General features: G+C 36.4%; 1 protein-coding gene across 1 annotated transcript in view; it reads right to left on the bottom strand.

The window, feature by feature from the left end:
• LOC149822543 (cyclin-A2-4-like) overlaps positions 1 to 25,263 on the bottom strand; it is a 38,051-nt gene that overhangs the window by 5,914 nt on the left and 6,874 nt on the right. The window contains exons 2-6 of the mRNA XM_089980299.1: positions 21,144 to 21,489; positions 20,698 to 20,908; positions 19,968 to 20,101; positions 10,102 to 10,194; positions 8,762 to 8,895 (exon numbers count right to left, since the gene is read on the bottom strand). Coding sequence (XP_089836425.1) covers positions 8,762 to 8,895; positions 10,102 to 10,194; positions 19,968 to 20,101; positions 20,698 to 20,908; positions 21,144 to 21,489 — 918 coding nt within the window. The remainder of the gene's footprint in view (positions 1 to 8,761; positions 8,896 to 10,101; positions 10,195 to 19,967; positions 20,102 to 20,697; positions 20,909 to 21,143; positions 21,490 to 25,263) is intronic.

Genomic DNA, 25,263 nt, shown 5'->3' with positions numbered 1-25,263 from the left:
AAGTGAGATCCTCACTCCTTCATAGATCCACTCTTCCTCCATTAGAAGATGCCATTGCCAAAATTACTCAAGAAGAGACTCGGCATGGCATGAGTAAAAGCGTGGATGATGTTCTTGTCGTATCTAAACCCGACAATCATGTTAAAACCTACAAGGCACCTCATTTTGGAAAACAAGGGAATGGTGGAAGGAAGATGATTATATGTCATCATTGTTATGAGCTGGGACATATCAAACCCACATGCCCAAAATTAAATGGAACCTTCAAGCCTAAGGTGGCATCCGTTAAGGAATCCTCCACTAAAGAAGATGAAGGCAAAAACAAGGATCTCAAAGACACTCTTGGTCAAATATCCTTGGCTCTCCAACAAATACTAAAGGCTACTTCCTCCACCTCTGGTGCCGCCATTGCCTCTTCATCTCCTCCCGGTATGTATTCTTGGATTTTAGATTTCAGAGCATCTTTTCACATGACTCCCCATGAAAATGCTTTAAACAACGTATGCATCAATTCAAAAACATCTTGTGTTTCTACGGCCAATGGAACCTTTCTCAAAATAAATGGCATTGGAACTCTAGACCCTAAAAATCTTCAAAACTTTTTTGTTCCAAAAGTAAGAATAGTTCCTAAACTAAATCTCAACCTTTTTTTCCGTGTCCCAAATTGCCGACCATGGATGTAAAATATCTTTCTCATCTCAAGGGTGCTTTGTGCAGGATCTCCAGTCCGGGAAGCGGATTGGGCAAGGCCATAGAAAGGGAGATCTTTATTACATGGATCACTTGATACTCCCTACAAAATCTTTTTGTACTTATGTCCAAGATAAAAGTATTGAAACTTGGCATAAAAGACTTGGACATCCAAAGTTATTCTAAAATGTATCTTTTCCCTTTTGGAAACAAGTTTTGTAAATAAAAAGATATCAATTGCAAAGATTGTATTTTTGGAAAGATGAAGTCTACTCCATTTCCTACAAGAACCTTTATTTCATCTAGACCTTTTGAATTGGTGCATTCAGATGTATGGGGACCATCTCTGGTTCTATCTAAAGGTGGTTATTCATATTGTGTAACATTTATTGATGATTATACTAGATATGTATGGATTTATTTTCTTAACCTTAAATCGGAAGTTTTTACCTTTTTTAAAGAATTTTGTGCAAAAATTAAAAATCAATTTCAAAGTCACATATCCATTCTTAGATCCGACTCCGGAGGAGAATACTTATCAAATGAATTTCAAACATATTTAAAACAATATGGCATTTGTCATAAAAATCATGCCCTAAAACTCCATAACAAAATGGTCTAGCGGAAAGAAAACATAGGCATATCCTAGAAACCACTAGATCATTACTTATCTCTAAAAATATTCTTAAAATTTTTTGGGCCGAAGCTGTGTTAACATCCACCTATTTAATCAATAGAATGCCATCCTCAAAATTAAATAATATCTCTCCTTATGAAAAACTTTTTAAAATTTTACCTGATTACAATCGTTCACGCCGGGTATAAACATGTAGATTTTCACCATCAATTGGCGATATTTCAATATTATGTGTGTCTTCACTATTATGTGTATTTTCTAATATTTCCGAATGACTTGAAGATTCATCATTTGTATCTTCTAAAAGATCATTTAAAAACATATATTCAATTTCATTTCGTTTGTCTAAGATTTCAAATCCGTTCTCATCTTCTAAGAATGTCACATCCTTTGAGACATATAACTTATTGTTTTTATAATCAAAACATCTATAGCCCTTTTGATTTTCACCATATCCCAAAAATACACATTCAATTGCTTTTGGTGATAGTTTATCTCTTTTATGTAAAAGAACAAAGCATTTACATCCAAAAAACCTATTAGTGCTTTAGAAAAATTCTTGCGACTTAATGAACCTCTAGAAGAAACTTCCCTTAGGCGCTCTTCTAGAGAATCAATTCCACCTAATAGGTTTGTTTCATATGAATCTCTCTCACCAAATTATAGAGCTTATCTAATAGCCTTGCACTCATATTATGAGTCTTCTCATTATAATCAAGCAAAAAATATATCACATTGGATTGAAGCAATGAGGGTAGAATTAGATGCCTTAAAGAAGGCTAAAACTTGGAAATTGGTTCAACTTCCTCCAAATAAGAAAGTTATTGGTTGTCGTTGGGTTTACAAAGTAAAGACAAAAAGTGATGGTTCCTTAGAACAATATAAAGCAAGATTAGTAGCTAAGGGGTACTCACAAGAATACGACATTGATTAAGAGGAGACCTTTGCTCCTGTCGCTCAAATGACTAGTGTTCGAACTCTAATTGTTGTGGCATCATCTAAGAAATGACCTATAGTTCAACTAGATGTTAAAAATGTCTTTCTTAATGGTCAACTAAATGAAAAAGTATATAAGGACCCTCCACCGGGAATTAAGCTTGAAAAAGGTCAAACTCTTAAATTATTAAAAGCTTTATATGGTCTCAAACAAGCCCCTAAGGCTTGGTATGATAAATTTAGTACTATCATGATTAAGTTAGGATTTCGTTCTTGTTATACTGACACTGCTCTCTTTGTTAAAAGTGCAGGTAATAGTATTGTTATTCTTCTACTTTATGTTGATGATATGATCATCACAGGCAATGATGAAAGTGGTATTATTGATGTTAAAAATATGTTAAAAGATAACTTTGATATGTCTGATTGGGGTTTTCTCAGATATTTTCTTGGCATTGAAGTTGCATACTCTCCTCGAGGGTATATATTATCCCAGATGAAGCTTGTTGCAGATATATGTTCCAAATCTAGAATTTTTGATGACAAAAAGGTAGAGACTCCAGAGGTTATCAACACTAAACTATGGTTGAAGGATGGGGTTCTTCTGGATGATCCTACACCCTGCAGACAACTCATTGGATCTCTCACCTATCTGACCATCATCAGGTCAGACATCGCTCACGTTGTTCACTCTGCCAGCCAATTCTAGCATGCTCCTACAACTGTGCATATGAGTGTTGTGCTTCGGATTATTCGTTATATAAAAAACACTATAACTAAAGGGTTATTTCTATCCTCACTCTCTTCATTAAATTTGCTTGCTTATACTGATGCTGACTGGGGAGGAAACCCAAATGATAAAATCTCAACGACGGTTTTTTGTGTATTTTTAGGAGATTCGCTAATTGCTTGGAGATGCAAGAAACAACAGAAAGTCTCATTATCATCTACTGAGGATGAATACAGGGCTATGGCAACTACTACAATGGAACTTGTGTGGCTTCGAAGTCTTCTTCAAGATATGGGAGTTGAAATTTCCGATGCTTCGAAGTTTTGCTGTGACAACAAAAGTGCCATCTATATTGCCATCAATCACACCTTCCATGAGCGGACCAAACATATAGAGATGGACTATCACTATGTCCGTGATGAGTATCTCAGTGGAACAGTTACACTGCCATACGTCACATCCGAATATCAGCTTGCAGACTTTTTTACTAAAGCACTTCCTGCTCCTCGCTTCCTGTTTCTCCTTGACAAACTTTCGGTCATCTCCCCGTAAAGTTTGAGGGGGGGTGTTAAAATACATACATACATATATATATACACACATACCATAATACCTAATAGGGGTATTATGGTCATTTCACAAGTACCCAATAGGGATACTTGTTTTTCTTCTTTTTTATTTTTCTGTATTTAATTTATTTATTTTTGTTTTTTTATTTTATTTTTTTAAGCCACATAAAAGGGGCCCACCATAGAGTCGTTGGGGGCTCCCAACGACTCTATGGGAGCCCCCTTTTGGCGCACCTTTTGAGGCCCTTGTGGCCTCCCTTCCTCTCTTCTTCTTCTTGTATAAATAGGGGTGAACCCCTTTGTAATATGTATTCTTAAGAGCTCTCTCTCTCTTTTTAATAAAGAGATTTTTATATTTTGTGTTGTGTATGTATTGTCCCTTAGTGGACTTGGCTATTGTTTGTCCATTGTAGGACATTGTAAGTACTTATAGCACTCTTTGTATTTCCGCATATCTCATTACAATAGTGACTCCCATGTCATTAAGCAGACTTTACAACAATACAATTTCAGTGGTAGTGGTTGTTATTGCCCTATATTAAGCTTCGATGGAAGACAATGACAATGCCTATTATTTCTTACATCTCTATAATATCAACGAATCACCAAGAAAAATACAATATCCTGTGGTAGAAATACGATCATTTGAGTTACCGTCCCAATAAGAATCAATATAAGTAATTAAACTAAGAGATGAAAAAGAAGATAAGAAAGCTCTTTTGTCATTGTCTCCTTAAGATATCTGACAATATGCATGACGACTGCCATGTGAATAGTGGTAGGTGCGTGTTGAAATTGACATGCACTATGAAACACGTGATATATCTGGCCTAGTGATAGATAAATATGTAAGAGACTCAATCAATTGAAGATAAGGAGTAAGATCTTCTAAAGGAGTTCCATCATTGATCCTCATGTTTGCGTTGATCACTTCTGTAGTATCCATCTTCTTTTCGCCAGTTAGTCCAAAAATTTCAATTATATCTTATGCAAGTTTCATTTGGGAAAACACATATCCTCTAGAGGTATATACAACTTCAATACCTAAAAATGCCTTATAAAGCCAATGTCAGAAATATCAAAGTTTCTTTTAAGAACATTTTAATTGATTCAATGCCTTTCTTATCAATTCCAATGATAATCATGTCATCGACATATAATAACAAAATAGTTATATTGCGTTTTGCATTTCTATCAAAAAGAGTGGTGTCAGTATAACAAAAAACAAATTCATTACCGATAACAATTTTAGAAAAACAATCATACCAAACCTTTGGAGCTTGCTTAAGACCATAAAAAACCTTTTTAAATTTAAGAACTTTTCCTTTCTTAATATCAAACCCAGGTGGAAGATCCATATAGACTTCTTCACAAAGATTACCATTTAGAAAAACACTTTTGACATCTACTTGGTAAATAGACTATTGTTTGATGGATGCCAAGGCAATTAAGGTCTTAACAATAATCATCTTAGCAACATGGACACAAGTTTCATCATTATTAATACCATACTCTTGTGAATATCCCTTTGCAACTAGCCTAACTTTATATCTTTCTAAAAAGCCATCAATTTTGGTCTTTACTTTATAAACCCATCGACACGCAATAGACTTTTTTTCTAATGGTAGATTTATTTCTTTGCAAGTGTTGGCTTTGCTAAAAGCTTCTAATTTTAATTTCATAGCATCTACCCATTGTGAATGTTGTTTGGCAAGTTAGAGTGTTCATGATAGGCACAGAGCATCATCAAACAAGTCCTATATCTCAGAGAAAAAGATTCGTAGGACACAAACCTTTGAGGAAGGCTAGAAATCCTAGGAGTTTTTCTAGCTGAAGATTCCTCTAGATGTTCTAATGGAAGATTTTGTGAATAAGTTTCAAAAGCATTTTGATAACGTTCCCTTTCACGTCGTGTATACACACGAACTTTATTGGAGTTCTCATTAAGGGAGTTATCCTGATCAAAGGAGTTATCCATATCAACATCAAGAGAGATATTCTCATCACCACAATCAATTGATGTATCAGAATTATTTTTAGGTAATAAGTAAAAAAGAAATGAGTAATCAACTTCTTCCTTAGGTTCATTTTAATCTTATAGAAATGTCATAACATCTAAATCCTTTTTTATTTTTCAAATCATAACATCTATATCATTTTTTATTTTCACCATATCCTATGAAAGCACATTCAAGAGCTTATGTTGAAAGTTTATCGTTTCCTTAAAAACGAACAAAGCATTTGCACCAAAAAATTCATAATATTTTGAAATTCAAAGATATTTGAAACAATTTTTCAAAGGGTGAAATATTTTTTAGAGAATAAGAGGGCATTCTATTGATAAGATATATAGCGGTACATTTTTTTAAATGAGAAGTGTTACAATTGTTTCAACAATGTGCCTATGTTTCCTTTCCGCAAGACCATTTTGTTGAAGATTTTTTGGGCAAGATCTTTGGTAGATAATTCCATTCTGTCTAAAATATTTTTGAAATTCATTTGACATATATTCACCACTCGAATCAGATCTAAAAATAGATACGATAGTTTGAAATTGATTTTTTATAAGAACATGAAATTCTTTAAAAATTGAAAAAACATCAGATTTGAATCTAAGAAAGTACACTCAAGTAAACCTAGTATAGTCATCAACAAAAATAACATAGTAAAAATAACCTTCCTTTTACATGACCGACGTCGGTCCCCAAACATCCGAATGCACTAACTCAAAAGGCTTTTTTGAAACAAAGTTATTATTAGGAAAAGGAGAAGAATGCATTTTGCTAAGAATACAATCATTGCAAGTAAATTCATTTTCATTACAAAATTTTTCCAAAAATGAAAAGAGATACAATTTAGAGGCATTTGGATGACAAAGTCTTTTATGCCAAGTGATAACATTCTTAGATTGAATATGATTAGAAAAATATTTGGAAGGTAAAGACAAAGAATCCATATATTAGAGGTACCCTCTTCTATGACCTTGCCCAATCAGGTTCTCGGACTGGAGATCCTGCACAAAGTAATCCGTAGGTGAAAAAAAAACTCTACAACTATGATCGGATATTTGAGTAACCGAAAAAAGATTTAAGTTTTGAAATAATTCTAATTTTTGAAACAATTTTTTTTTCTCAAAATTTTTCAAGGTTTTGTATTCCTTTAACATCTAAGGATGTGCCATCAACGTTAGAAACAAAGGATTTAAAAGAGTTGGTGCTTTATTCGGATAAAAGAGAGGCATTTGGGGTCATATGGAAAGAAGCACCCGAGTCAAGAATTCAAGAAGACATACCAGGTGGTGATGAGATTGCGGTACCGAAAGTAGATGAAGTAGAGGAGTTTTTCATAAATTGTTAAAGAGTTTCCGTAAGTTGAGCAATAGAAGCTTTAATGTTTGCAGCCCTCTTTGATTCTTTATTTGCTTTTAATGTCCACTCTCTAATAGAAGTTGCTTTCCACTTAAGCTTGGGACAATTAGGTTTGATATGTCGTGGCCGACAATTTTTCTTCCACCATAGTTATTCCTACCAAAATGAGAAGGCTTATATGTTTTTACATTGCTTTTCGATCTAGAAAGGATATGTACTTCATAAACTCCCTTGTTCATTGAAAGACAAGTCTCTTGGCAAAGTTAGTCAAGTGCTTCATTAAGAGGAGCAGAGGTTCTATGGAGCAAAGATCCTCGTACTTGCTCAAATTCGAGACAGAGGCCTTGAAAAAATTGAAAGAAGTTTCCTTTCTCCATTTGATGTTGCTGCATCTCAATAGCTTCTTCAACCCATTGAGGTTCAAGAAGAGCAAGTTCATCCCACAATGGGGATAAGGTGCTATAATAGTCTCGAATAGACATATCTCCTTGCTTTATAGATCTTATTTTTTCTTGAAAGAAAAATGCTTAGCAAGGTCATTTGTGTGTACATACCTTTCATAAAAAACCAAACTTTGTTGGCTTCTCTAAACTTTGCAAGATTTGCACAAATTTTAAGCTCAATGTTGCTCATGAACCATGTCAATATCCTAGCATGGCCACTTTCCAAATCCTCTATTTTGGATTAGTATTCTTGAATAGCCTTTTTTATTCTTCTTTATTTAGAGCTCTCTCTTGACCTCCTTCATTCTCTGAGAGCTTCAATTTTGGCTCGGGAACCATGCCACACACATAGCCCCAAAGTTTCTTTCCTTTGAGGTGGTTTGCTATAGCGGCCACCCACATCATGTACTTGGTTCCATTAAATTTGAATGAAAGATCGATCTTTTCATCTTTGTCAGCCATGATGAGAAAGAGAGAGAAGAAAGATAAAGAAAAAAGATTTGCTTGAAGAGTAGAACCTTCACAAGTACTTCAATCAATAAGGCCCAAGAGTGTAGACACCTAGGGGATCTGATACCATATGATGAAACTAAATGTGCACGGATACAATGCCACTAAGGGTTACGAAGAGTGCACAAACACAAAAGTCTCTAATGGGCAAAATACAATAAGCCACAAGGGCTAGCACAATCAACCCACAAAGAGTATAAGAGAGAGAGAGAGAGAACACAAAATATAAAAAACAATATCTATTGAAAATGCCTGAGACAACCCCACCACAAGAAAGGGATTAACCCCCTTTATATAGAGAAGAGAGGCCATATAGAGCCCTTAGGAACCACCCCAACAGCTATAAATATAATTGTTGGACAGCTATAAATATAGTTGTTGGGGAGGTCCCAACAGCTCTAATGGCTAAGGACCATTATTGTAATGAAACCAAATGCTGCCCCTAATGAGCAGCTACTATTACATAAAATGAAAAGACTAAAATGCCCTTAAAGGACATTATTGATTACATCCTAATATATATATATATATATAATATATACATATGCATGTATATATATACATAAACAAGTATATACATATATATATGTATATATTTTAACATCTATGTCCAATAATACTTGTACAAACAAGTCCTCCCAAGAGAGCGTTCCTCACAACTGCATCTGTATGGATCACAGCCAATAGGATATTTGGCAAAATTTGAAAGTATGCAGTGCAACTATAAAATAAGAACTTGCAAAGTGATCTCCATGCTAATACTCACAAGTGACAAAAACACTAAATTCTTTATATGCGATGCAAAATCTTGTTATAATAGATCACAACTTCACAAAATAAAAAAATTGAAGCAGTAATCTGGTTGGAAAATTGCTCACGATGCAATAAACATGCATGTAATCCCAACTAGCTGTAGCATCTTCCTTTCAACAGCATTGCCAGAGAGGAACCTATCAATGTAGTAGACAGTGAGATGAAGAGTATCTGGAACAAGTCTATATTCTTCACAGACCTGAAACCAAAAGGAAAATACATCATGAGATATATAGTAATCTCATACAAGATCACAGTTTTCACAAACCTAAAGCCAAGAAAAAACTACCCTCTCAACCAAAAACGTTAAAAGTCAAATTAGAGAGAAACTGCAAATTGTTCATATTAGAATTCCAATATGATTCAGATATGATGTGCTTAAGCTGATGTTAGTCAGATTTATGTATCCATTTGTTTGACTGTGTTTGTATGCATGAGAGAGAGAGAAAGAGAACACTTTGGTGTTCAAGATGCCCCAATAGCGTCAGGGAACTTGGAGATCCCAAGGGTTTTGTGACATAACTGCGGCAACCTAAACTCATGAGAGTGGCATACTTGTGAAGCATCTACCGACACTTTCCATACAGGTTGACTGCTCTTCTTTAAAGTAATAAATCTGCTTACATAGTATTTGTTGTAGTATGTAGAAGCTACACATTTTTTCACAATAATCATGTCATGGATGCTGATTTTTTGTTTATGTTTATTATGCATGGATGCATATTTAGAAAATCAAAGCAACTCACCTAATAATCTTAAGACAATTGATTCGTGCATACATCTGTATGCATGAGATGTGTGTTTATGCAGCAAACTTCTTAGCAAAGTGAGTCTCTAATCCACAAAACTTGTGATTTTGTTTGGTATTTTCCTTCTGTCTATAATTGGTCTCTTCATAACAGATGGCAAAAGAAAAGTTATTTGATGATCCTCTGTTTCTTTGGCAGATTTTTCTTTATAATTGGACTCTACATACCAGATGGTAGACTTTTATTTATTTCTATATCAGGTTCTAATCCAACTAGCTATAGTGTTCTACTAAACACAAGGCGAATACCAGGCCTCAATAACATGCAAATGTTGTTTCTACTCATAAATAAGATATTGCATGCTCTTGCAAATTGATGGTTTAGATCAAGCACATATAATCTCAATAACCATGAAAACAGCTAAAAATAAAGGACATGACCCTGGACCCAAACAGAACTGCAGGATTACCTGCTAAAGCAACTCAACACAAAATGCTTCTAACTTGGAAAATATGGCCATTTAGGTTACTCCTTTCCAACAGAGAGATGGGCCAAGTTGCTTCATTCAAAACCCAAGACAAATATTTATTCGGACATTTCAAATAATAGCATGAAGCAGATAAAAACCAGAGAGAGAGAGAGAGAGATGGACCAACCTCAACAAGCCAGTCTACAAGAATTGCACGCATAGCTGGAGAAATATCTCGTTGTACCATATTCATGTAATTATTTGATGGCCTCCGCTTCAACTGGAGATACAATGGAGAATCAAAATAAGAAACTAAATGTCATCCGACTAACAAATCAAATAACTTTCACAAAGATTCATCAAAGGACCAGTTTTCATGTGAGTGTGTGCGCATGTGGAGGGGTGGTGTTATAGAAGCGACATACTGACTTAGGACAAGTTTAGATTGCAGCCAGCCAGTTTATGAGTGTGCCTACTGTAATGAAGTGCCGAATAAGAGAAGCGAAGTCTCCAAGAGCAAACAAGAGAGCACGCACATGCACAAATAGCCACTAATGGGCAAGAGAACAACAAAACCACAAAAGTGGCAAAACACCCAAAAAAGGAGGAAAAATATATATTCCACTCAAGAAGGCTTCAAAGAAGCATGCTTTCCAATGGGGGAAAACCCCTTTATTTATAGACAAAAGAGGAGGCCTTGGAAGGGTTCCTAGAGGGACATTGGAGCCCTTCCAACGGTCATAAATATGACCGTTGGATGCTCCAACGTCCTCCTAGGGGGGGGGGGGGGGGGGGGCTTTCCAAGGTGAAAAAAGAAAAAGAATAAATAAAAAAGCAAGAAAGATTACAATATGCGAGAAAATATAAAAAGACTGTTTTACCCCTAGTGAGTATTTACAAAAGAGATATATATTTATATATGTAGATAGACACATAGACATATATAATATATATGTGTATGTGTCATAATCTATATGTATAGATATATATGTATAACATATTTTAACACTCCCCCTCAAACACACGGTGAGATCACCGAGAGTTTGTTAAGGAGAAAGTAGAAACGAGGCGATGGCAAAGCTTTGGTGAAGAAGTCCGTCAACTGGTACTCGGTAGGAACATATGGCAATTGAATGGTGCCCCGTAAAAACTCATCACGAACATAATATCAATCCATCTCAATGTGCTTTGTTCTTTCATGAAAGGTGTGATTGCTGGCAGTGTAGATAGAGCTCTTGTTGTCGCAGCATAGCTTTGAGGGAGTTGAGAATGAGACTCTCATATCTTTAAGCAAACTTCTTAACCATACGATCTCAGTGGTGGTAGTGGTCATCGCACGATACTCTGCTTCAGTAGAAGAGGGGAAAACTTTCTGTTGCTTCTTACACCTCCATGAAATAAGTGACTCTCCAAGAAATACACAATAACCTGTGGTAGAAATACGACCATCGGGGTTACCCCCCCAATCAGAGTCAGTATAAGCAAGTAAAGTAAGAGGTGAAGAAGAGGGTAAGAATAATCCTTTTGTTATGGTGTTTTTCAAATATCTGATAATTCTCATGACTGCAGCCATGTGAATGGTGGAGGGAGCAGTCTGAAATTGACTTGCACTATGAACTGCATGGAAAATATCGGGCCTGGTGATAGATAAATATGTGAGTGACCCAATCAATTGACGATAAGGTGTGAGATCAGCTAAAGGAGTGTCATCACTGGCTCTCATCTTGGCATTGATTACTTTTGGCGTCTCCACCTTCTTGACATCTGTCAACCCAGACCGATCAATAATGTCGGAGGCAAGCTTCATCTGAGAGAGAACATACCCCTTTGGCGAGTATGCAACTTCAATACCTAAAAAATACCTTAGATAACCAAGATCAGACATATCAAAATTTTCTTTAAGAATATTTTTAATAAGGTCAATACCCTTCTTATCATTACCTGTGATAATCATGTCATCAACATATAGTAATAAAATTGTAATGTGATCATTAGAATTTTTAACGAACAAAGCAGTATCAGTATAACACAAGGAAAAACCATTATCGAGAACTACTTTACTAAAAAGATCATATCAAGCTTTTGGTGTTTGTTTAAGACCATAGAGAGCTTTATTTAACTTTAGAATATTTCCTTTACCAATTTCAAGACCTAGCGGAGGATCCATAAGGACTTCTTCACATAAAGTTCCATTTAAAAATGTGTTTTTAACATCAAGTTGATATATCGGTCATTGCTTAATGGAGGCTAAGGCAATTAAGGTTCGCACACTAGTCATTCTAGCTACAGGATCAAAGGTTTCTTCATAATCAATCTCATATTCTTCGGCGTAGCCTTTTGCAACCAAACGAGCTTTGTATCTCTCAAGAGATCCATCACACTTGGTTTTGACTTTATATACCCATCTACACCCAATTGTTTTTTTTTCTAATGGTTGACAAATAATGCTCCAAGTTTGAGTTTTGTTAAGAGCTTCTAATTCAACTTTCATAGCTTCAATCCAATGTGGATGATCTTTAGCTTCTTTAAATGAAGTAGGTTCATGATACAAATGTATTAACATGAGACAAGCCCTATAATTAGGTGAGAGAGATTCATAAGATACAAATTTTTGTGGTGGTCTACTATTACGAGAAGATCTCCTAGGTGGATCAATAAGTTCTTCTAAAGAGAGGTCTTGAGAATATCTCTCAAGAGCAGGTTGATGTTCATTTCCTAACCGCCGAGTATATACATTTATATTATTAAGGTTCTTATTTTGAGAAACATTACCATGTTGTAGTATATCATTATGATGTGAGATGTCATCACAAGTATCATCGCAAATAATTGCATCAGGCGACTCAATTCTAGGAGCTAGATCAAATAGGATGGAATAGTCAATGTCTTCTCTAGATGTGTGAACATCAAATCCATTTTGTTCTTCAAGAAAGTTTACATTTCTTGATACATAGAGTTTATTATTTTGAACATCATAGCATCTATAACCTTTTTTTATTTTCACCATAGCCAATGAATACACATTCAAGAGCTTTGGGTGATAATTTATCTTGTTCTTGAACAAGCACAAAGCATTTACATCCGAATATCCTTAATCTATTAAAATCTGGAGTAATTTTAAATAATTTTTCAAAAGATGATACATTTTTTAAAGAAGAAGAGGGCATACGATTGATAAGATATGTTGCGGTAAGAAGAACTTCGGCCCAAAAGTTTTTAGGAACATTTTTAGAGACAAGAAGTGTTCTTGTAGTTTCAATTAAATGTCTATATTTCCTTTCCGCAAGACCATTTTGTTGCGGGGTTTTAGGACAAGGTCGTTGATGTAAAATTTCATTTGTTTTGAAATAATTTTGAAAATCTTTAGACATGTACTCTCCTCCAGAATCGGATCTAAATATAGCTATATTGTTTTGAAATTGATTTTAAATAAGAATATGAAATTCTTTAAAATTAGTGAAGACATCAGATTTGTTTTTAATAATGTATACCCATGTATATCTAGTAAAGTCATCAATAAAACTAACATAGTAGGAGTAGCCCCCTTTGGACATAACGGGTGTCGGCCCCCATACATTGGAATGCACAAGTTCAAAAGGTTTTTTTGACACAAAGTTACAATGTGAATACGGAAGCGAATGAATCTTTCCAAGGATACAATCATTACATGTGAATGTATTTGTATTACAAAATTTTTCCAAAAAAGGAAAGGGATACAACTTGGAAATACTAGGATGTCCAAGCCTCTTATGACAAGTCTCAATATCTTTGGATTGAACATGATTACAAAATGATTTGGACGACAATGACAAAAAGTCCATATAATAAAGATCCCCCTTCTATGGCCTTGCCCAATCCGCTTCCCGGACCGGAGATCCTGCACATAACAATGGGTTGGTAAAAAGGTGACATCACATTCAAAATCGGTAATTTGAGAAACGGAGAAAAGATTTAAATTAAGTTTTGGAATAATTCGGATTTTGGGAACAAAAAAGTCTTTGTTTTGATCATAAGTTTTCTCAAGGTTCCCAATGCCTTCAACATCCAAGGATGTTCCATCGGCAGTGGAAACATAAGATTTGAATTTGTTGAGACTTGGTTTTGACAAAAGTGATGCATTCAGAGTCATATGAAAGGAGGCACCCGAGTCAAGAATCCAAGAGGTCATACCTGGGAAGGAGGAGATGGCGGCACCGAAAGTGGATGGCGTAGAGAACGATGGAGTGGAATTCATCTTCATGAATTGTTGCAGAGTTTCGGTAAGATGAGCAATGGACTCCTTTATGTCTCCATCTTTCTTTAAATCTTCATTCGAAGGAATTTCCCCAACAGAGGCCACCTTTTTTTTAAACCTTGGACAATCCGGACGAATATGGCCTGGTTCATTACAATTATGGCAAATAATTTTTCTTCCTTCTCCGCCATTATTTTTCAAAAAATGGGGTGGTTTGTATGGTCTTACATTGTTGTCGGGTCTAGACACGGCATGAACTTCATCAACATTCTTTTTTAGGGCCAAACGAGTCTCTTCTTGACACAAGTCGGCTAAAATGTCACTTAGAGGAATAGAAGCCCTATAAAGGAGTGATCCTCTTAATTGTTCAAACTCGGGACGAAACCCATGAATAAATTGGAAAAAACTTTATCTTTCCATTTGATCTTGCCTCATGGCAATAGCACTACCTTCCCATTGTGGTTCGAGAAGGACAAGTTCATCCCATAAAGAAGATAGGGTACTGTAATAGTCCTTAATACTCATGTCACCTTGTTTGGTTTCTCTTACCTTTTCTTGTAGGAAGAAATGTTTAGCAAGATCTTTTTGAGTGTACATGCTTTTCATAAAAAAACAAGCTTCATTGGACCTCTTAAACTTTGCAAGATTTGCACAAATTTTTAACTCAACATTATTCATGAACCATGCTAAAATTTTAGCATGCTCACTTTCCCAATCTTCCATTTTGGAGGAGAAGTCAAGAATAACTTTCTCCTTTTCTTCTTCATTCAAAGCTTTTTCCTCATCCATTTTGGAGGAGAAGTCAAGAATGGCAGCATTGAGCAGTACAAGGCAAGACTAGTGGCAAAAGGGTATACTAAAGAACATGGCCTAGATTTTGATGAGACATTTAGTCATATTGTGCGCATGGTTACTATTCGTATGGTTCTCTATCTAGCCACTAATATATGGATGGAACCTTAGTCAGATAGATGTAAAGAATGTGTTTCTACATGGTGCATTACATAAAGAAATGTTCATGGAACACCCCCTGGGTATCTTGAGGCTGATCCCAAGACCACGGTTCTTCACTTATGGAAGACCATCTATGATCTGAAGCAAGTCTCTCGTGCGTGGTTTGAGACTTTTAGTGTTGTTTGATCCTCTGGTTTTGTTCAAAGCCAGTGTGATTATTCCTTATTTGTACATTTAGATCAACTTCATGTTACCATCATTCTTGTCTATATGGATGATCTTATTATTAATGGCAGTGATGCAATCAGGAATTCAAGCTTAGTAAGCAGTTCCATATGAAAGACTTGGATCCCTTGAGGTATTTTCTCGGTATTGAGGTTGATCACACAAGTCGTTCTCTTGTTCTATCTCAACAGAAATATGCTTTAGACATCCTTTCTCGCTTTGGGATGGCCGAATGTAAACTGGTTCCTACTCCCACAACAATCAGCATTAAGTTGGTAGATAATGACACCCAGGACCCTCGCCTGTCTTATCTCGAACAGTTCAGGAGTCTAGTTGAAGCCCTCCACTATCTCACCTTTACGAGGGCTGAGTTGGTATTTGCTACCAATCAAGTCTCTCATTTTATGCGGTCTCCTTGGCACAGTCACATGGAAGGTGCAAAACAGATTCTGCGTTATGTGAAGGGCACAATTAGTGATGAGCTGGTTTATAAGAGGCACACTCCTAGCCTTCATGATAGGTTAGAACTTGTTATCCTTGCTTACTCATGTGCAGATTGGGCCAGTGATCCTTCTTCCCGGTGATCTGGCACAGGTTATGCAATCTTTTTGGGACAGCACCTTATTTTTTGGTCTAGTCGGCGACAGAAGGCCGTTGCCCGGTCCAGTACAGAAGCAAAATACCGTGCTATGGCATCCATCACAACCAAAGTTTTCTGGAAAAGATAGAAAGTAAAGAGATCCAACCAATGTTTATCTGTGGTGAGGATCAAGTGGCAGATCTCTTTACCAAACCCCTCTCATCCTTGCATCATTGGTTTCTTAAATGCAAGTTCTCCATGGTCATTCAACAACCATGCACAGTTTGATAGGGCTGTTAGAAATACACATGAAGGTATTATGGATATTTCTCTTTGTTGTAAATCAGTTCATACCAAAAGGGTATTATTGTATTTTGTTATGTAGTTTTCTCACTTAATATATATTCAAGAGAGGCATCCCTGCTAGGGCATGACCTCAGTTCATCTCCTATTCTTTTCTTTCTTCTCTATTTTCTTTGTGCAGCAGAACACACAAACCGAGGGACACAGCAGTCTTCACAAGTTTGAGGGAGGGTGCTAATATATATATATATATATATATATATATATATATATATATATATATATATATATATACCTTTTTGTAATGCCCACTAGAGGCAATTTAGTCTTTTTAGTCATTTGTAAATAGACATGTCCATTAGGAACATTTTTGTATTTTTTGTTTTTCTATTTTTCCTTTTTTATTATTTAAAGGGGTAAAGGTGGTTCCCTTAAAGAGTAGTTGGGACTCTCCCCAACAATCATAGAAGTAACCGGGAAATCCCAATGTCTCTTTTGGGAGCTCCCCTTGGCCCCTTTTAGGTGTATAAATAGGGGACTCCTCCCCTTCTCTCCTTAATGCTTTTTCAAGCATTTTATCAATAAATTCTTTATTAATTTTAAAGTTCTCTCTTCTCCTTTGTGTGTTTGGTGTTTGTCCTTTATGGCACATTGTATCTTGTTCATTAGAGACATCTTGCTAATGTGATTATGCCTTCTTGTAGTCATTTTGTGACATTGTTCTTGGCACTTGTATTTCATTACATGGGGGTGTTGTGTATCTTATATATCCAACCTTTGGATCATGTTTAGCATTTTCCTTTTATGATGTTCATGTTTTAAAGTTGACTGAAATATGATGTTTTATACCATTTCTAAACCTCCTTTATTTTCATGAATTGTGAGCCATTGATTTTTCACCATCTTGAAAATGAAATTTTGTGGCGTATCAAGCATTTAGTTAAACAAGGAATGTTTGCAGAGAAGGTAGTTAAGGAAGCTGATTGGTGTCTCGAGGAGGATTCAGAATCAATGTGGAATACGATAGCGGGTGGCATGAGAAAGGTGGCTAAGGAGGTATTGGGTGAGTCTAAAGGCGGTGCACCACTAGGTAAGGATATATCATGGTGGAACGAGGATGTCAAATTAGCTATTAAGGTTAAAAGAGAGTGTTATAGAAATCTAAATAGGAGTCGTGATAATGAGAATTTGGAGAAGTATATGATAGCAAAGAAGGAAGCTAAAAAAAGTAGTTTGAAACGCGAGGGCTAAGGTATATAAGGAGGTTTATGACAAGTTGGATACCAAAGAAGGCGAGAAGGATATTTATAGGCTTGCAAAGATGAGAGATAGGAAATCGAGGGATTTTGGTATGGTTAGATGTATCAAAGATGAAACGCAAAGGGTTTTAGTCAAAGATGAGGAGATTAAAGAGAGATGGAAAGATTTTTTTGATAAGCTATTTAATGAAAGTCATGCTCAAGATCTTGGAGACTTCTCCATTCCTTTTCATGAGATAAATCGTGACTTCATGCGCAAGATTCAAAAGAAAGAAATTGCAGAGGCTTTGAAGAAAATGAAATCAAGAAGGGCAGTTGGCCCAGATGGTATACCTATCGAGGCTTGGAAATGCTTGGGAGAGAAAGGTTTAGAATGGTTGGCAAATCTTTTTAACAAGATTTGGCAGACAAATAAGATGCCTAATGAGTGGAGGAAGAGTACTTTGGTGCCTCTATATAAGAATAAAGGCGATATACAAGATTGCACAAACTATCGTGGTATAAAACTCATGAGTCATACTATGAAACTTTGGGAGAGGGTGATTGAGTCTAGGTTGAGGAAGGTTGTCATGATATCAGAGAATCAATTTGGTTTTATGCCTGGAAGATCAACTATGGAAGCTATACATCTTCTTAGACAACTTATTGAAAGATATAGAGAGAGGAACAAAGATTTGCATATGGTTTTTATTGATTTGGAGAAGGCATACGATAGAGTACCTAGGGACGTTCTCTGGTGGACAATGATGAAGAAAGGTGTTTCTCTCAAGTACATTAGTATAATTAAAGATATGTATGAAGGAGTAGTAACCAATGTCCGCACTTGTGGAGGGGTGACAACCAATTTTCCGATAACGGTTGGGTTACATCAAGGATCTGCTTTAAGCCCTTTCCTATTTGCGATAGTGATGGATGAGCTTACGAGATCAATTCCAGAAAATGTACCGTGGTGTATGTTGTTTGCTGATGATATTGTTTTGATTGATGAGTCTAGAGCTGGGGTTAATGCTAAGTTAGAATTATGGAGACAAACATTGGAAGCTAGAGGTTTTAAGTTGAGTAAGAGTAAGACTGAATATATGGAATGTCGGTTTAGTAAGCAACGAAGTAATGATGGGAGTGTAGTAAAGCTTGGTGAGCAAGAAATACCGGTGAATGATTATTTCAAATATTTGGGATCCATCATTCAAAATATGGAGAAATTGATGGAGATGTAAATCATAGGATAAAGGTTGGGTGGATGAAATGGAAAAGTGCAACTAGAGTGTTGTGCGATCGTAGAATGCCATTGCGGTTGAAGGGGAAGTTTTATAGGACGACTATTAGACCCGCTTTACTATATGGTACAGAATGTTGGGCTGCTAAGAGACATCATATTCAAAAAATGAGTGTAGTTGAGATGCGAATGCTTAGATGGATGTGTAGAAATATAATAAAAGATAAAATTCAGAACGAGGAGATACGTAAGAAGGTAGGCGTTGCACCCATTGAAAATAAGATGAGAGAGAACCGTTTACGGTGGTTTGGACATATTCGACGAAGGCCTAATGATGCTCCAGTCAGAAGGATGGAGAAATGGGAAAATATATTAGTTAAAAGAGGTCGGGGTAGGCCTAAGAAGACTTGGATGGAGATGATAGGGAAGGATATGAATGCTTTGAACCTCACCGAGGACATGGCATTGGATAGAAATGATTGGAGGAAAAGGATTCATGTGGAAGACCCAAAATGAATTTCTTTGTTGGTTCATATCGCCGACCCCAATTGTTTTGGGATGAAGGCATAGTTGTTGTTGTTGTTGTTGTTGTGGCGTATCAAGCATGATAAAACCTTCTATCATAGTAAATAAATCATGCTAAACCCCTTTGTATGGTTAGATCTACCATTTGGTGGCTAGATCCACACAAAAAAAGTGTGTACCACCGTATGAGATCATGGTACACAACCACCATATAGAATCTAATATAAAATATAAAAATCAATGTTCTCGTATCATATTTTTCAAAAAAAAAATTGAACTAGCAAGTCAAACCTGTTTTGCATGTCAGGTTGTACCCATATGTTTGCGACATGGATGCATAGTTGCTCATCCTCCAGCATTGCCTTGTATATTTTAGACAATGGCTGAGGAAGCTGTTGTTCAAGGCTTTTCAGGTGTTGTGTGGTGTTTCATAAAAGTATGCCTTTGATGTGTTTGTATGCAAGCATATGAATTGTTCATGTGTGTCTGTTCGTGCATGCAAGAGAGAGAGAGGCATCTGTAGGTTTAATCAATAAACATAACTGATAAAAAGCATAAATGGATGTAAAAGAAATCTATTAATGTCAGCTACCTTTAGAGATCAACAGAATTGTAATAAACAGTTCATTGATAACCACTTCAAAACACAAAACCCGTAATTTATGACACTACAAATTAGTCAGAGAAAAAAAACAAAACATGCAAAACAACAAAAGAAACATCAGAAGGTATTTATTGGGAGTTGCACAATACTGACCTCAGCCACCCGCAAGTAAGCATAAATCTCTGAGGCATAAAGGCCACATATCTGAGGATCCTTGTGGTCAACATCAATGTCTACAAAATCCACTCCAGTTGATTTTTCCCCTTTTTCCATGTGTGCATCATTGACTGCAACACCCAATCAAAACAACTGAACAATTTGCTATTTTGATTACAAAAATGCCAATTGAAACACTTTACTCTCTTGATCATGAAAAAAGTTCTTCAATCATCTATCTAATAGGTAAGCATCTCAACCAACTAAATTACACAAAGACCAGTTAGCATTAATCATTGTAAGCAAATAAAAGAGCAAGGAAAGATGGATGCTCAAAATTACAAAAATTTCCAATAAAGGTATATGGAGAGAAAGCCACATTTGCTTTTCATGGACTTAGATTGCCTGATTCATTTCCTAAAAAAATCAAAGAGATTATCCCAGTTAATTTATAGAGTAGTTTCATCAAGATATTAACACACACACACACACACACACACACACACACACACACACACACACACACACACACACACACACACACACACACACACACACACACACACACACACACATATATATATAAACACTTTTCTCATTTAAGAACATAAAGCCAACCTGGTCCACGCAATGTGTAATCAAAGTGGAAAAGAATCATAAATCTGGTGATTCTTTTACTAAAAAATATTCAATCTTATTGAGCATCAAATGAAAGAGTGCAGCAGACCTTTGTCAGTTGAGACCATGTCTTCTAAAGTATCTTCAGGGTCCTTATTCACTTTCTCATACTCAAAGTCAACCACATCATCAGTGTGTATACTTTTCTGTGTTGTGATTTCAGAATTTTTTTGACACTCTGCAACCTCTCCATCAACAGAGGGAGCCATCTTGGATTCCCTCATCCCAGTTTTCAGCTTGACATTCTTGCAAATTTTAGTCTGAAGTTCAATTTAGAAGAAAAGGATTCAGAACCAGCAAACTGCAATGGAACTAAAGGGAACCTAATATAGGTGTTATAATCAACAGTAAAGAAAAATAAGATAAAGAATGCATAGCAGAAGTTGAAATATTAGTCAGTTTTCACTCTGACCAGCTCTTTGTACTTTTATCACAACAGGTATTTATGTCAACATGAAAACCAGGAAAAAGCAAAGCACATGTTCTGCTTCTGACCTTCATTCTGGCTGCTTTAATGCAATTAACATATGAACTCTCACAAATAACATTAGACACATCCTTTAGCACTGCTTGCCTCTTGTTCTGCAAGCTGGCACTGCCAAGAGAAGGTTGGTTCTCATCCAGGGCAACTCTCTTAGGATATCTGTGGAGAACCTGTTTCTTGTCTTGCTTTATAGAAGAGATTGCCATACCATCAGCATGCGTAGCTGCTGCTCTTGCCCGGGTAATTCGGCCTGTAGGCTCTGGAGCTCGATAACATACAATGTTTTCTTTGTCCATTGCCACAAAGCCCTCAACAGAGGATAACAGGAAGCTGATGAATGTTTTCAGTTCAAGGAACCTGCACACAAAAACTTTAAGCAATTCAGTATAAAAAAATGGAAGTTAGCATAGAAACAGAAAGCTAAAACCGTTGGCTGCAGCAGTGATTAGCCTAAAGATTGATTCACATGCAAGTATTCAAGGGAAAAGAACACAGTGATCTTTATGCATGGATATCATCATCACTATATGAACAAGTTTAAACAATTTCTTAATCAGGAAAGAAATCAAGGTCCAAACATCATTGCCTTGCTAAACCAGTTTGAGATATAGATATGATTTGTATTGGAATAAAATCCCAACAAATGACAGCAAGATACCCATGTTGAATACTTTGAAGTTTGATAAAAATTTAATTTCCAAATTCAAAATACCAGGTAAGACGAAAGGAAATGAAATATGAATTACAAACATTAGATTGTGGATAAAAGAGTTGGAAAAAGTGTGAAACTAAAGCATTTATTGAGGACTGTGTTCTTAGAGAAAAGGAGGCCTCAAGGCCATATTTCGCTGGTCCATATATAACACCCTAACCAAGTGAACAAAGCAAACCGACATCATCTATAAAGAACCTAAGAGGTAACAATCAGTCAAATACAAGAGATTGAACATAAGAGAACTAAAAGCACCTACAATAAGAATGTAAGACCACGCAACTCAAGGATTCCAAAGGGAGGACACATATCTAAGGCAGATGCATTCATCCTGAAATGAAATAGCCACTACAAACAGAACTTTGAGAATGAGGAATCTCAACTCTGATTTTGTGTTTTATTGTTATCTTAGTGGTGGGTTGCAACTACATTTGCTTTGTTATCATTTCTTTTCTCTTGTCCCTTTCTTATTTTCAAGTAATTTCTTCTCACAACAGATGCAAATGTGCAGCTTCTCATCAGCAAAGATGTATTTAGCAATTTCATTAGCAGTGATTTTTCTGCTGATAGCATCACAATCTCACAAATAGCTTTCCACCCCAAAACTCCTACTACTGAAATGCTCCCACTCACAATTTCTGCACTTACCAGACACGGTCTAGGCTACATTGACAATAAGCTTAAAATTTATGCTCCTGAAATATTCCCTACCACTAAGGAAAAACAACCAAATGTAGGTGTGCACAAGCAACTGTGTTAGAGTCTTAGACCTATCTATGCAAGCAATGAACCTTCATTAGTACAATTTCAATAAAATTTCTTCTTCCTGTTAGAAACAAAAGAAGTTAACTCCCTCTTTATGGATACATCCAGATAGGATACCCGTATACCACAGTAAGGTTACCCACCACACGGCTTTTTGAAAAGCTTTAAGAGGAAGAGACATACTGCTACCAGCATGGCAGTCTGCCCTCACCACTTGAGAAATTTCACTGGATGCACATTGATGTGGAATTCAATTGATGAATACAATACTTTTTATCATCATATGATGATCCATTAGAGACTTACATTCACTGCAAGTAATCAGGCACAATGTAGTAGGGATTAGGGAACAATTGTATTTTCACGAAGGTAGATGTATACGCATCCATCCGTGTCAGACTAAGACACAACAAACATCCATAAAATGGTTTTCTTCTATACTACATTGCGATCTTATCGCTACTATATATGAACTTTAAACTGCCAACCATGCAATCAAATCACAGGCTCAACCGCATGTTTCATTGGACTCGAATCCTAATACAGCGGCACACGGGTCTTTCATGTTACATTTAAGACAAAACATTCAACCAAGCCAATGTCTGACGATGGGATTATGCTCAACCAAGTGTGTGCAGAAACCCAGCTCAATGAATCCATCTTAGCTGTTGGACAAAGTTGCGTTGAGCCAAGTCTTGCTCAAAGAAAAGCAAAAGCACCATGCACAACTGCATGACAATAACCATCACGACAACGACGCAGACACAGAATACAGTCGTCTTGATCCTAGAAGGCACCAAATCTTACAAGGATTTCAATCCCACCAGGCTTAAATATTCAGTGCTCACACCACAAACTCAATCCAGAAACTATTCACTTCAGTACCCAGAAAAACAAACCAAGAAAGACGGGGCAGAAGCATCATCATGCATGATGCATTGAATGGTGAGTCTAAATCCCAACGATTCATCGCTCAAATCTACAAATGAAGAAAAGAAAATAGAATTGATATAATGCAAGAATTTAAGATCGACAGAAAGAGAGAGAGAGAGAGAGAGAGCATTTTCATAGGAAAAAAATCAAAGAAAATAATGCAGGGGAATTCCAAACGCGCACACAGTCCAGAGTCAACACATTGACAAAGCAAGACAGACACCCGCTACTACAGGAAGAGAAACACTGAACCCTAGAATTTTCTGGAAGAAGGAAGAAAAGAAAATGAGAGAGAGAAGGGCGACGATCATGCCTTCCTCTCTCCGCGTGGGAGAAACCGCTAGAAGCAGAAGCACCCTCTCCTCCCGTCCCCGCGTTCTTCAACAGAAAACGAGGACCCCTTCCTTCTCTCTCTGTGGGAGAGGATGAGAATGGTGGTCGCAGTAGCAAAGCCCAGCGGAGCCGAAGAGGAGAGAGAGAAGCGACGTCGTGTGGGCGATCCCCCAACTGAGCCCTTTTAAAAAGGCCAAACCGAGCGGGACAGAGATCCCAACCCTCATTTCAAATCCTCTCTCTCAACAGTTTACAAAAAGGCTTTCAACATTTCATTACATTTAATCGCGGTTTTGAAAAGTTATATTTCAAGCACATGCTTGGCCCTAATTCCAGCCAGTTCATGTTGACTCAGTAAAGGAAAAGACCAGAACACCCCTATTTTTTAAACAACAAGAGAGAAGGGGGAGAGGAGAGGGAGATGGGTTACTCCATCTTCACCTGAGTATGGTGGTGGCTGTGGGTGGGCGAGCCTCCTTCCCTCTTTTCTCTCTCTCTCTCTCTGAAAAAGGTGGGCAGCCACAACAGTGGCAACGGTGAGGTGAATTATTTCTCTCTCTCTCCAAAAAAGGGGGAAGACACAACAGTGGCAATGGTTGCAATGGTGAGGTGAATTATTTGCCTCCTCTCTCTCTCTCTAGGCAAAACACTTTCTCCTCCACAACATATCCACTTACTGTGGTAGTAATTGCTGCACATAGTATACTTGTATGGGATCTTGTTTGGTACATTTGTTTATCTTCTTTTGATTTTTTTTGTGGACCTCTGTTTAAGCAAGCAGCATTATAACCATAAGTTTATCAAGTGAAGCCTCATAAGAAATGTTATTTGGTATTTTCATAAAAGAAAAATTGTTGTAAGTCTTCTCAAGGTTGACTTTATACTTGTGAGGACTCACACATGCTTCAAAATATTTATCTAATATAGGTAGAACATTTATACACAATTATCTAGCCTTATTTTTCAACTCTTTTAACTTTTAGTCACTCTTGGTACAATAATGCATCTCATATCATTGGCACGTTGCATTCTCTCTCCAAAACTATCATGGTTATATGTCGAGTATGCTCAACAAATGTGATGATTGGTTTATCATGATTATGATCCATGAGTTGAAATTCGCTTTTACATTTGTTTTCAAATTGTATTTTTTCTTAAGAAAATGAGAGTTGACCTAAAGTTTAGGGTCAACCAATGTGACATAATCATACTTGACCAATTTGTGCTCTTGATCTTTACTAATCTTTTATTGTATTAAGTTTTAGTGTATGCCTTAGCTGCATTCCACTAATGTCTCTTAAGTGCTTATCCAAAATTATTTTTTAAGTTATAAGCAAGGTGTTTCATGTAATAGTCGACATGAACATTTTAAAATACCGGAAGTAAGA

The sequence above is a fragment of the Nuphar pumila genome, chromosome 11 (assembly GCF_984573655.1).
Source record: "Nuphar pumila chromosome 11, dmNupPumi1.hap1.1, whole genome shotgun sequence".
Classification (NCBI taxonomy): Eukaryota; Viridiplantae; Streptophyta; class Magnoliopsida; order Nymphaeales; family Nymphaeaceae; genus Nuphar; species Nuphar pumila.
The sequence above is the reverse complement of the archived record's forward strand: the minus strand, read 5'-3'. Positions and strand labels throughout refer to the sequence as shown.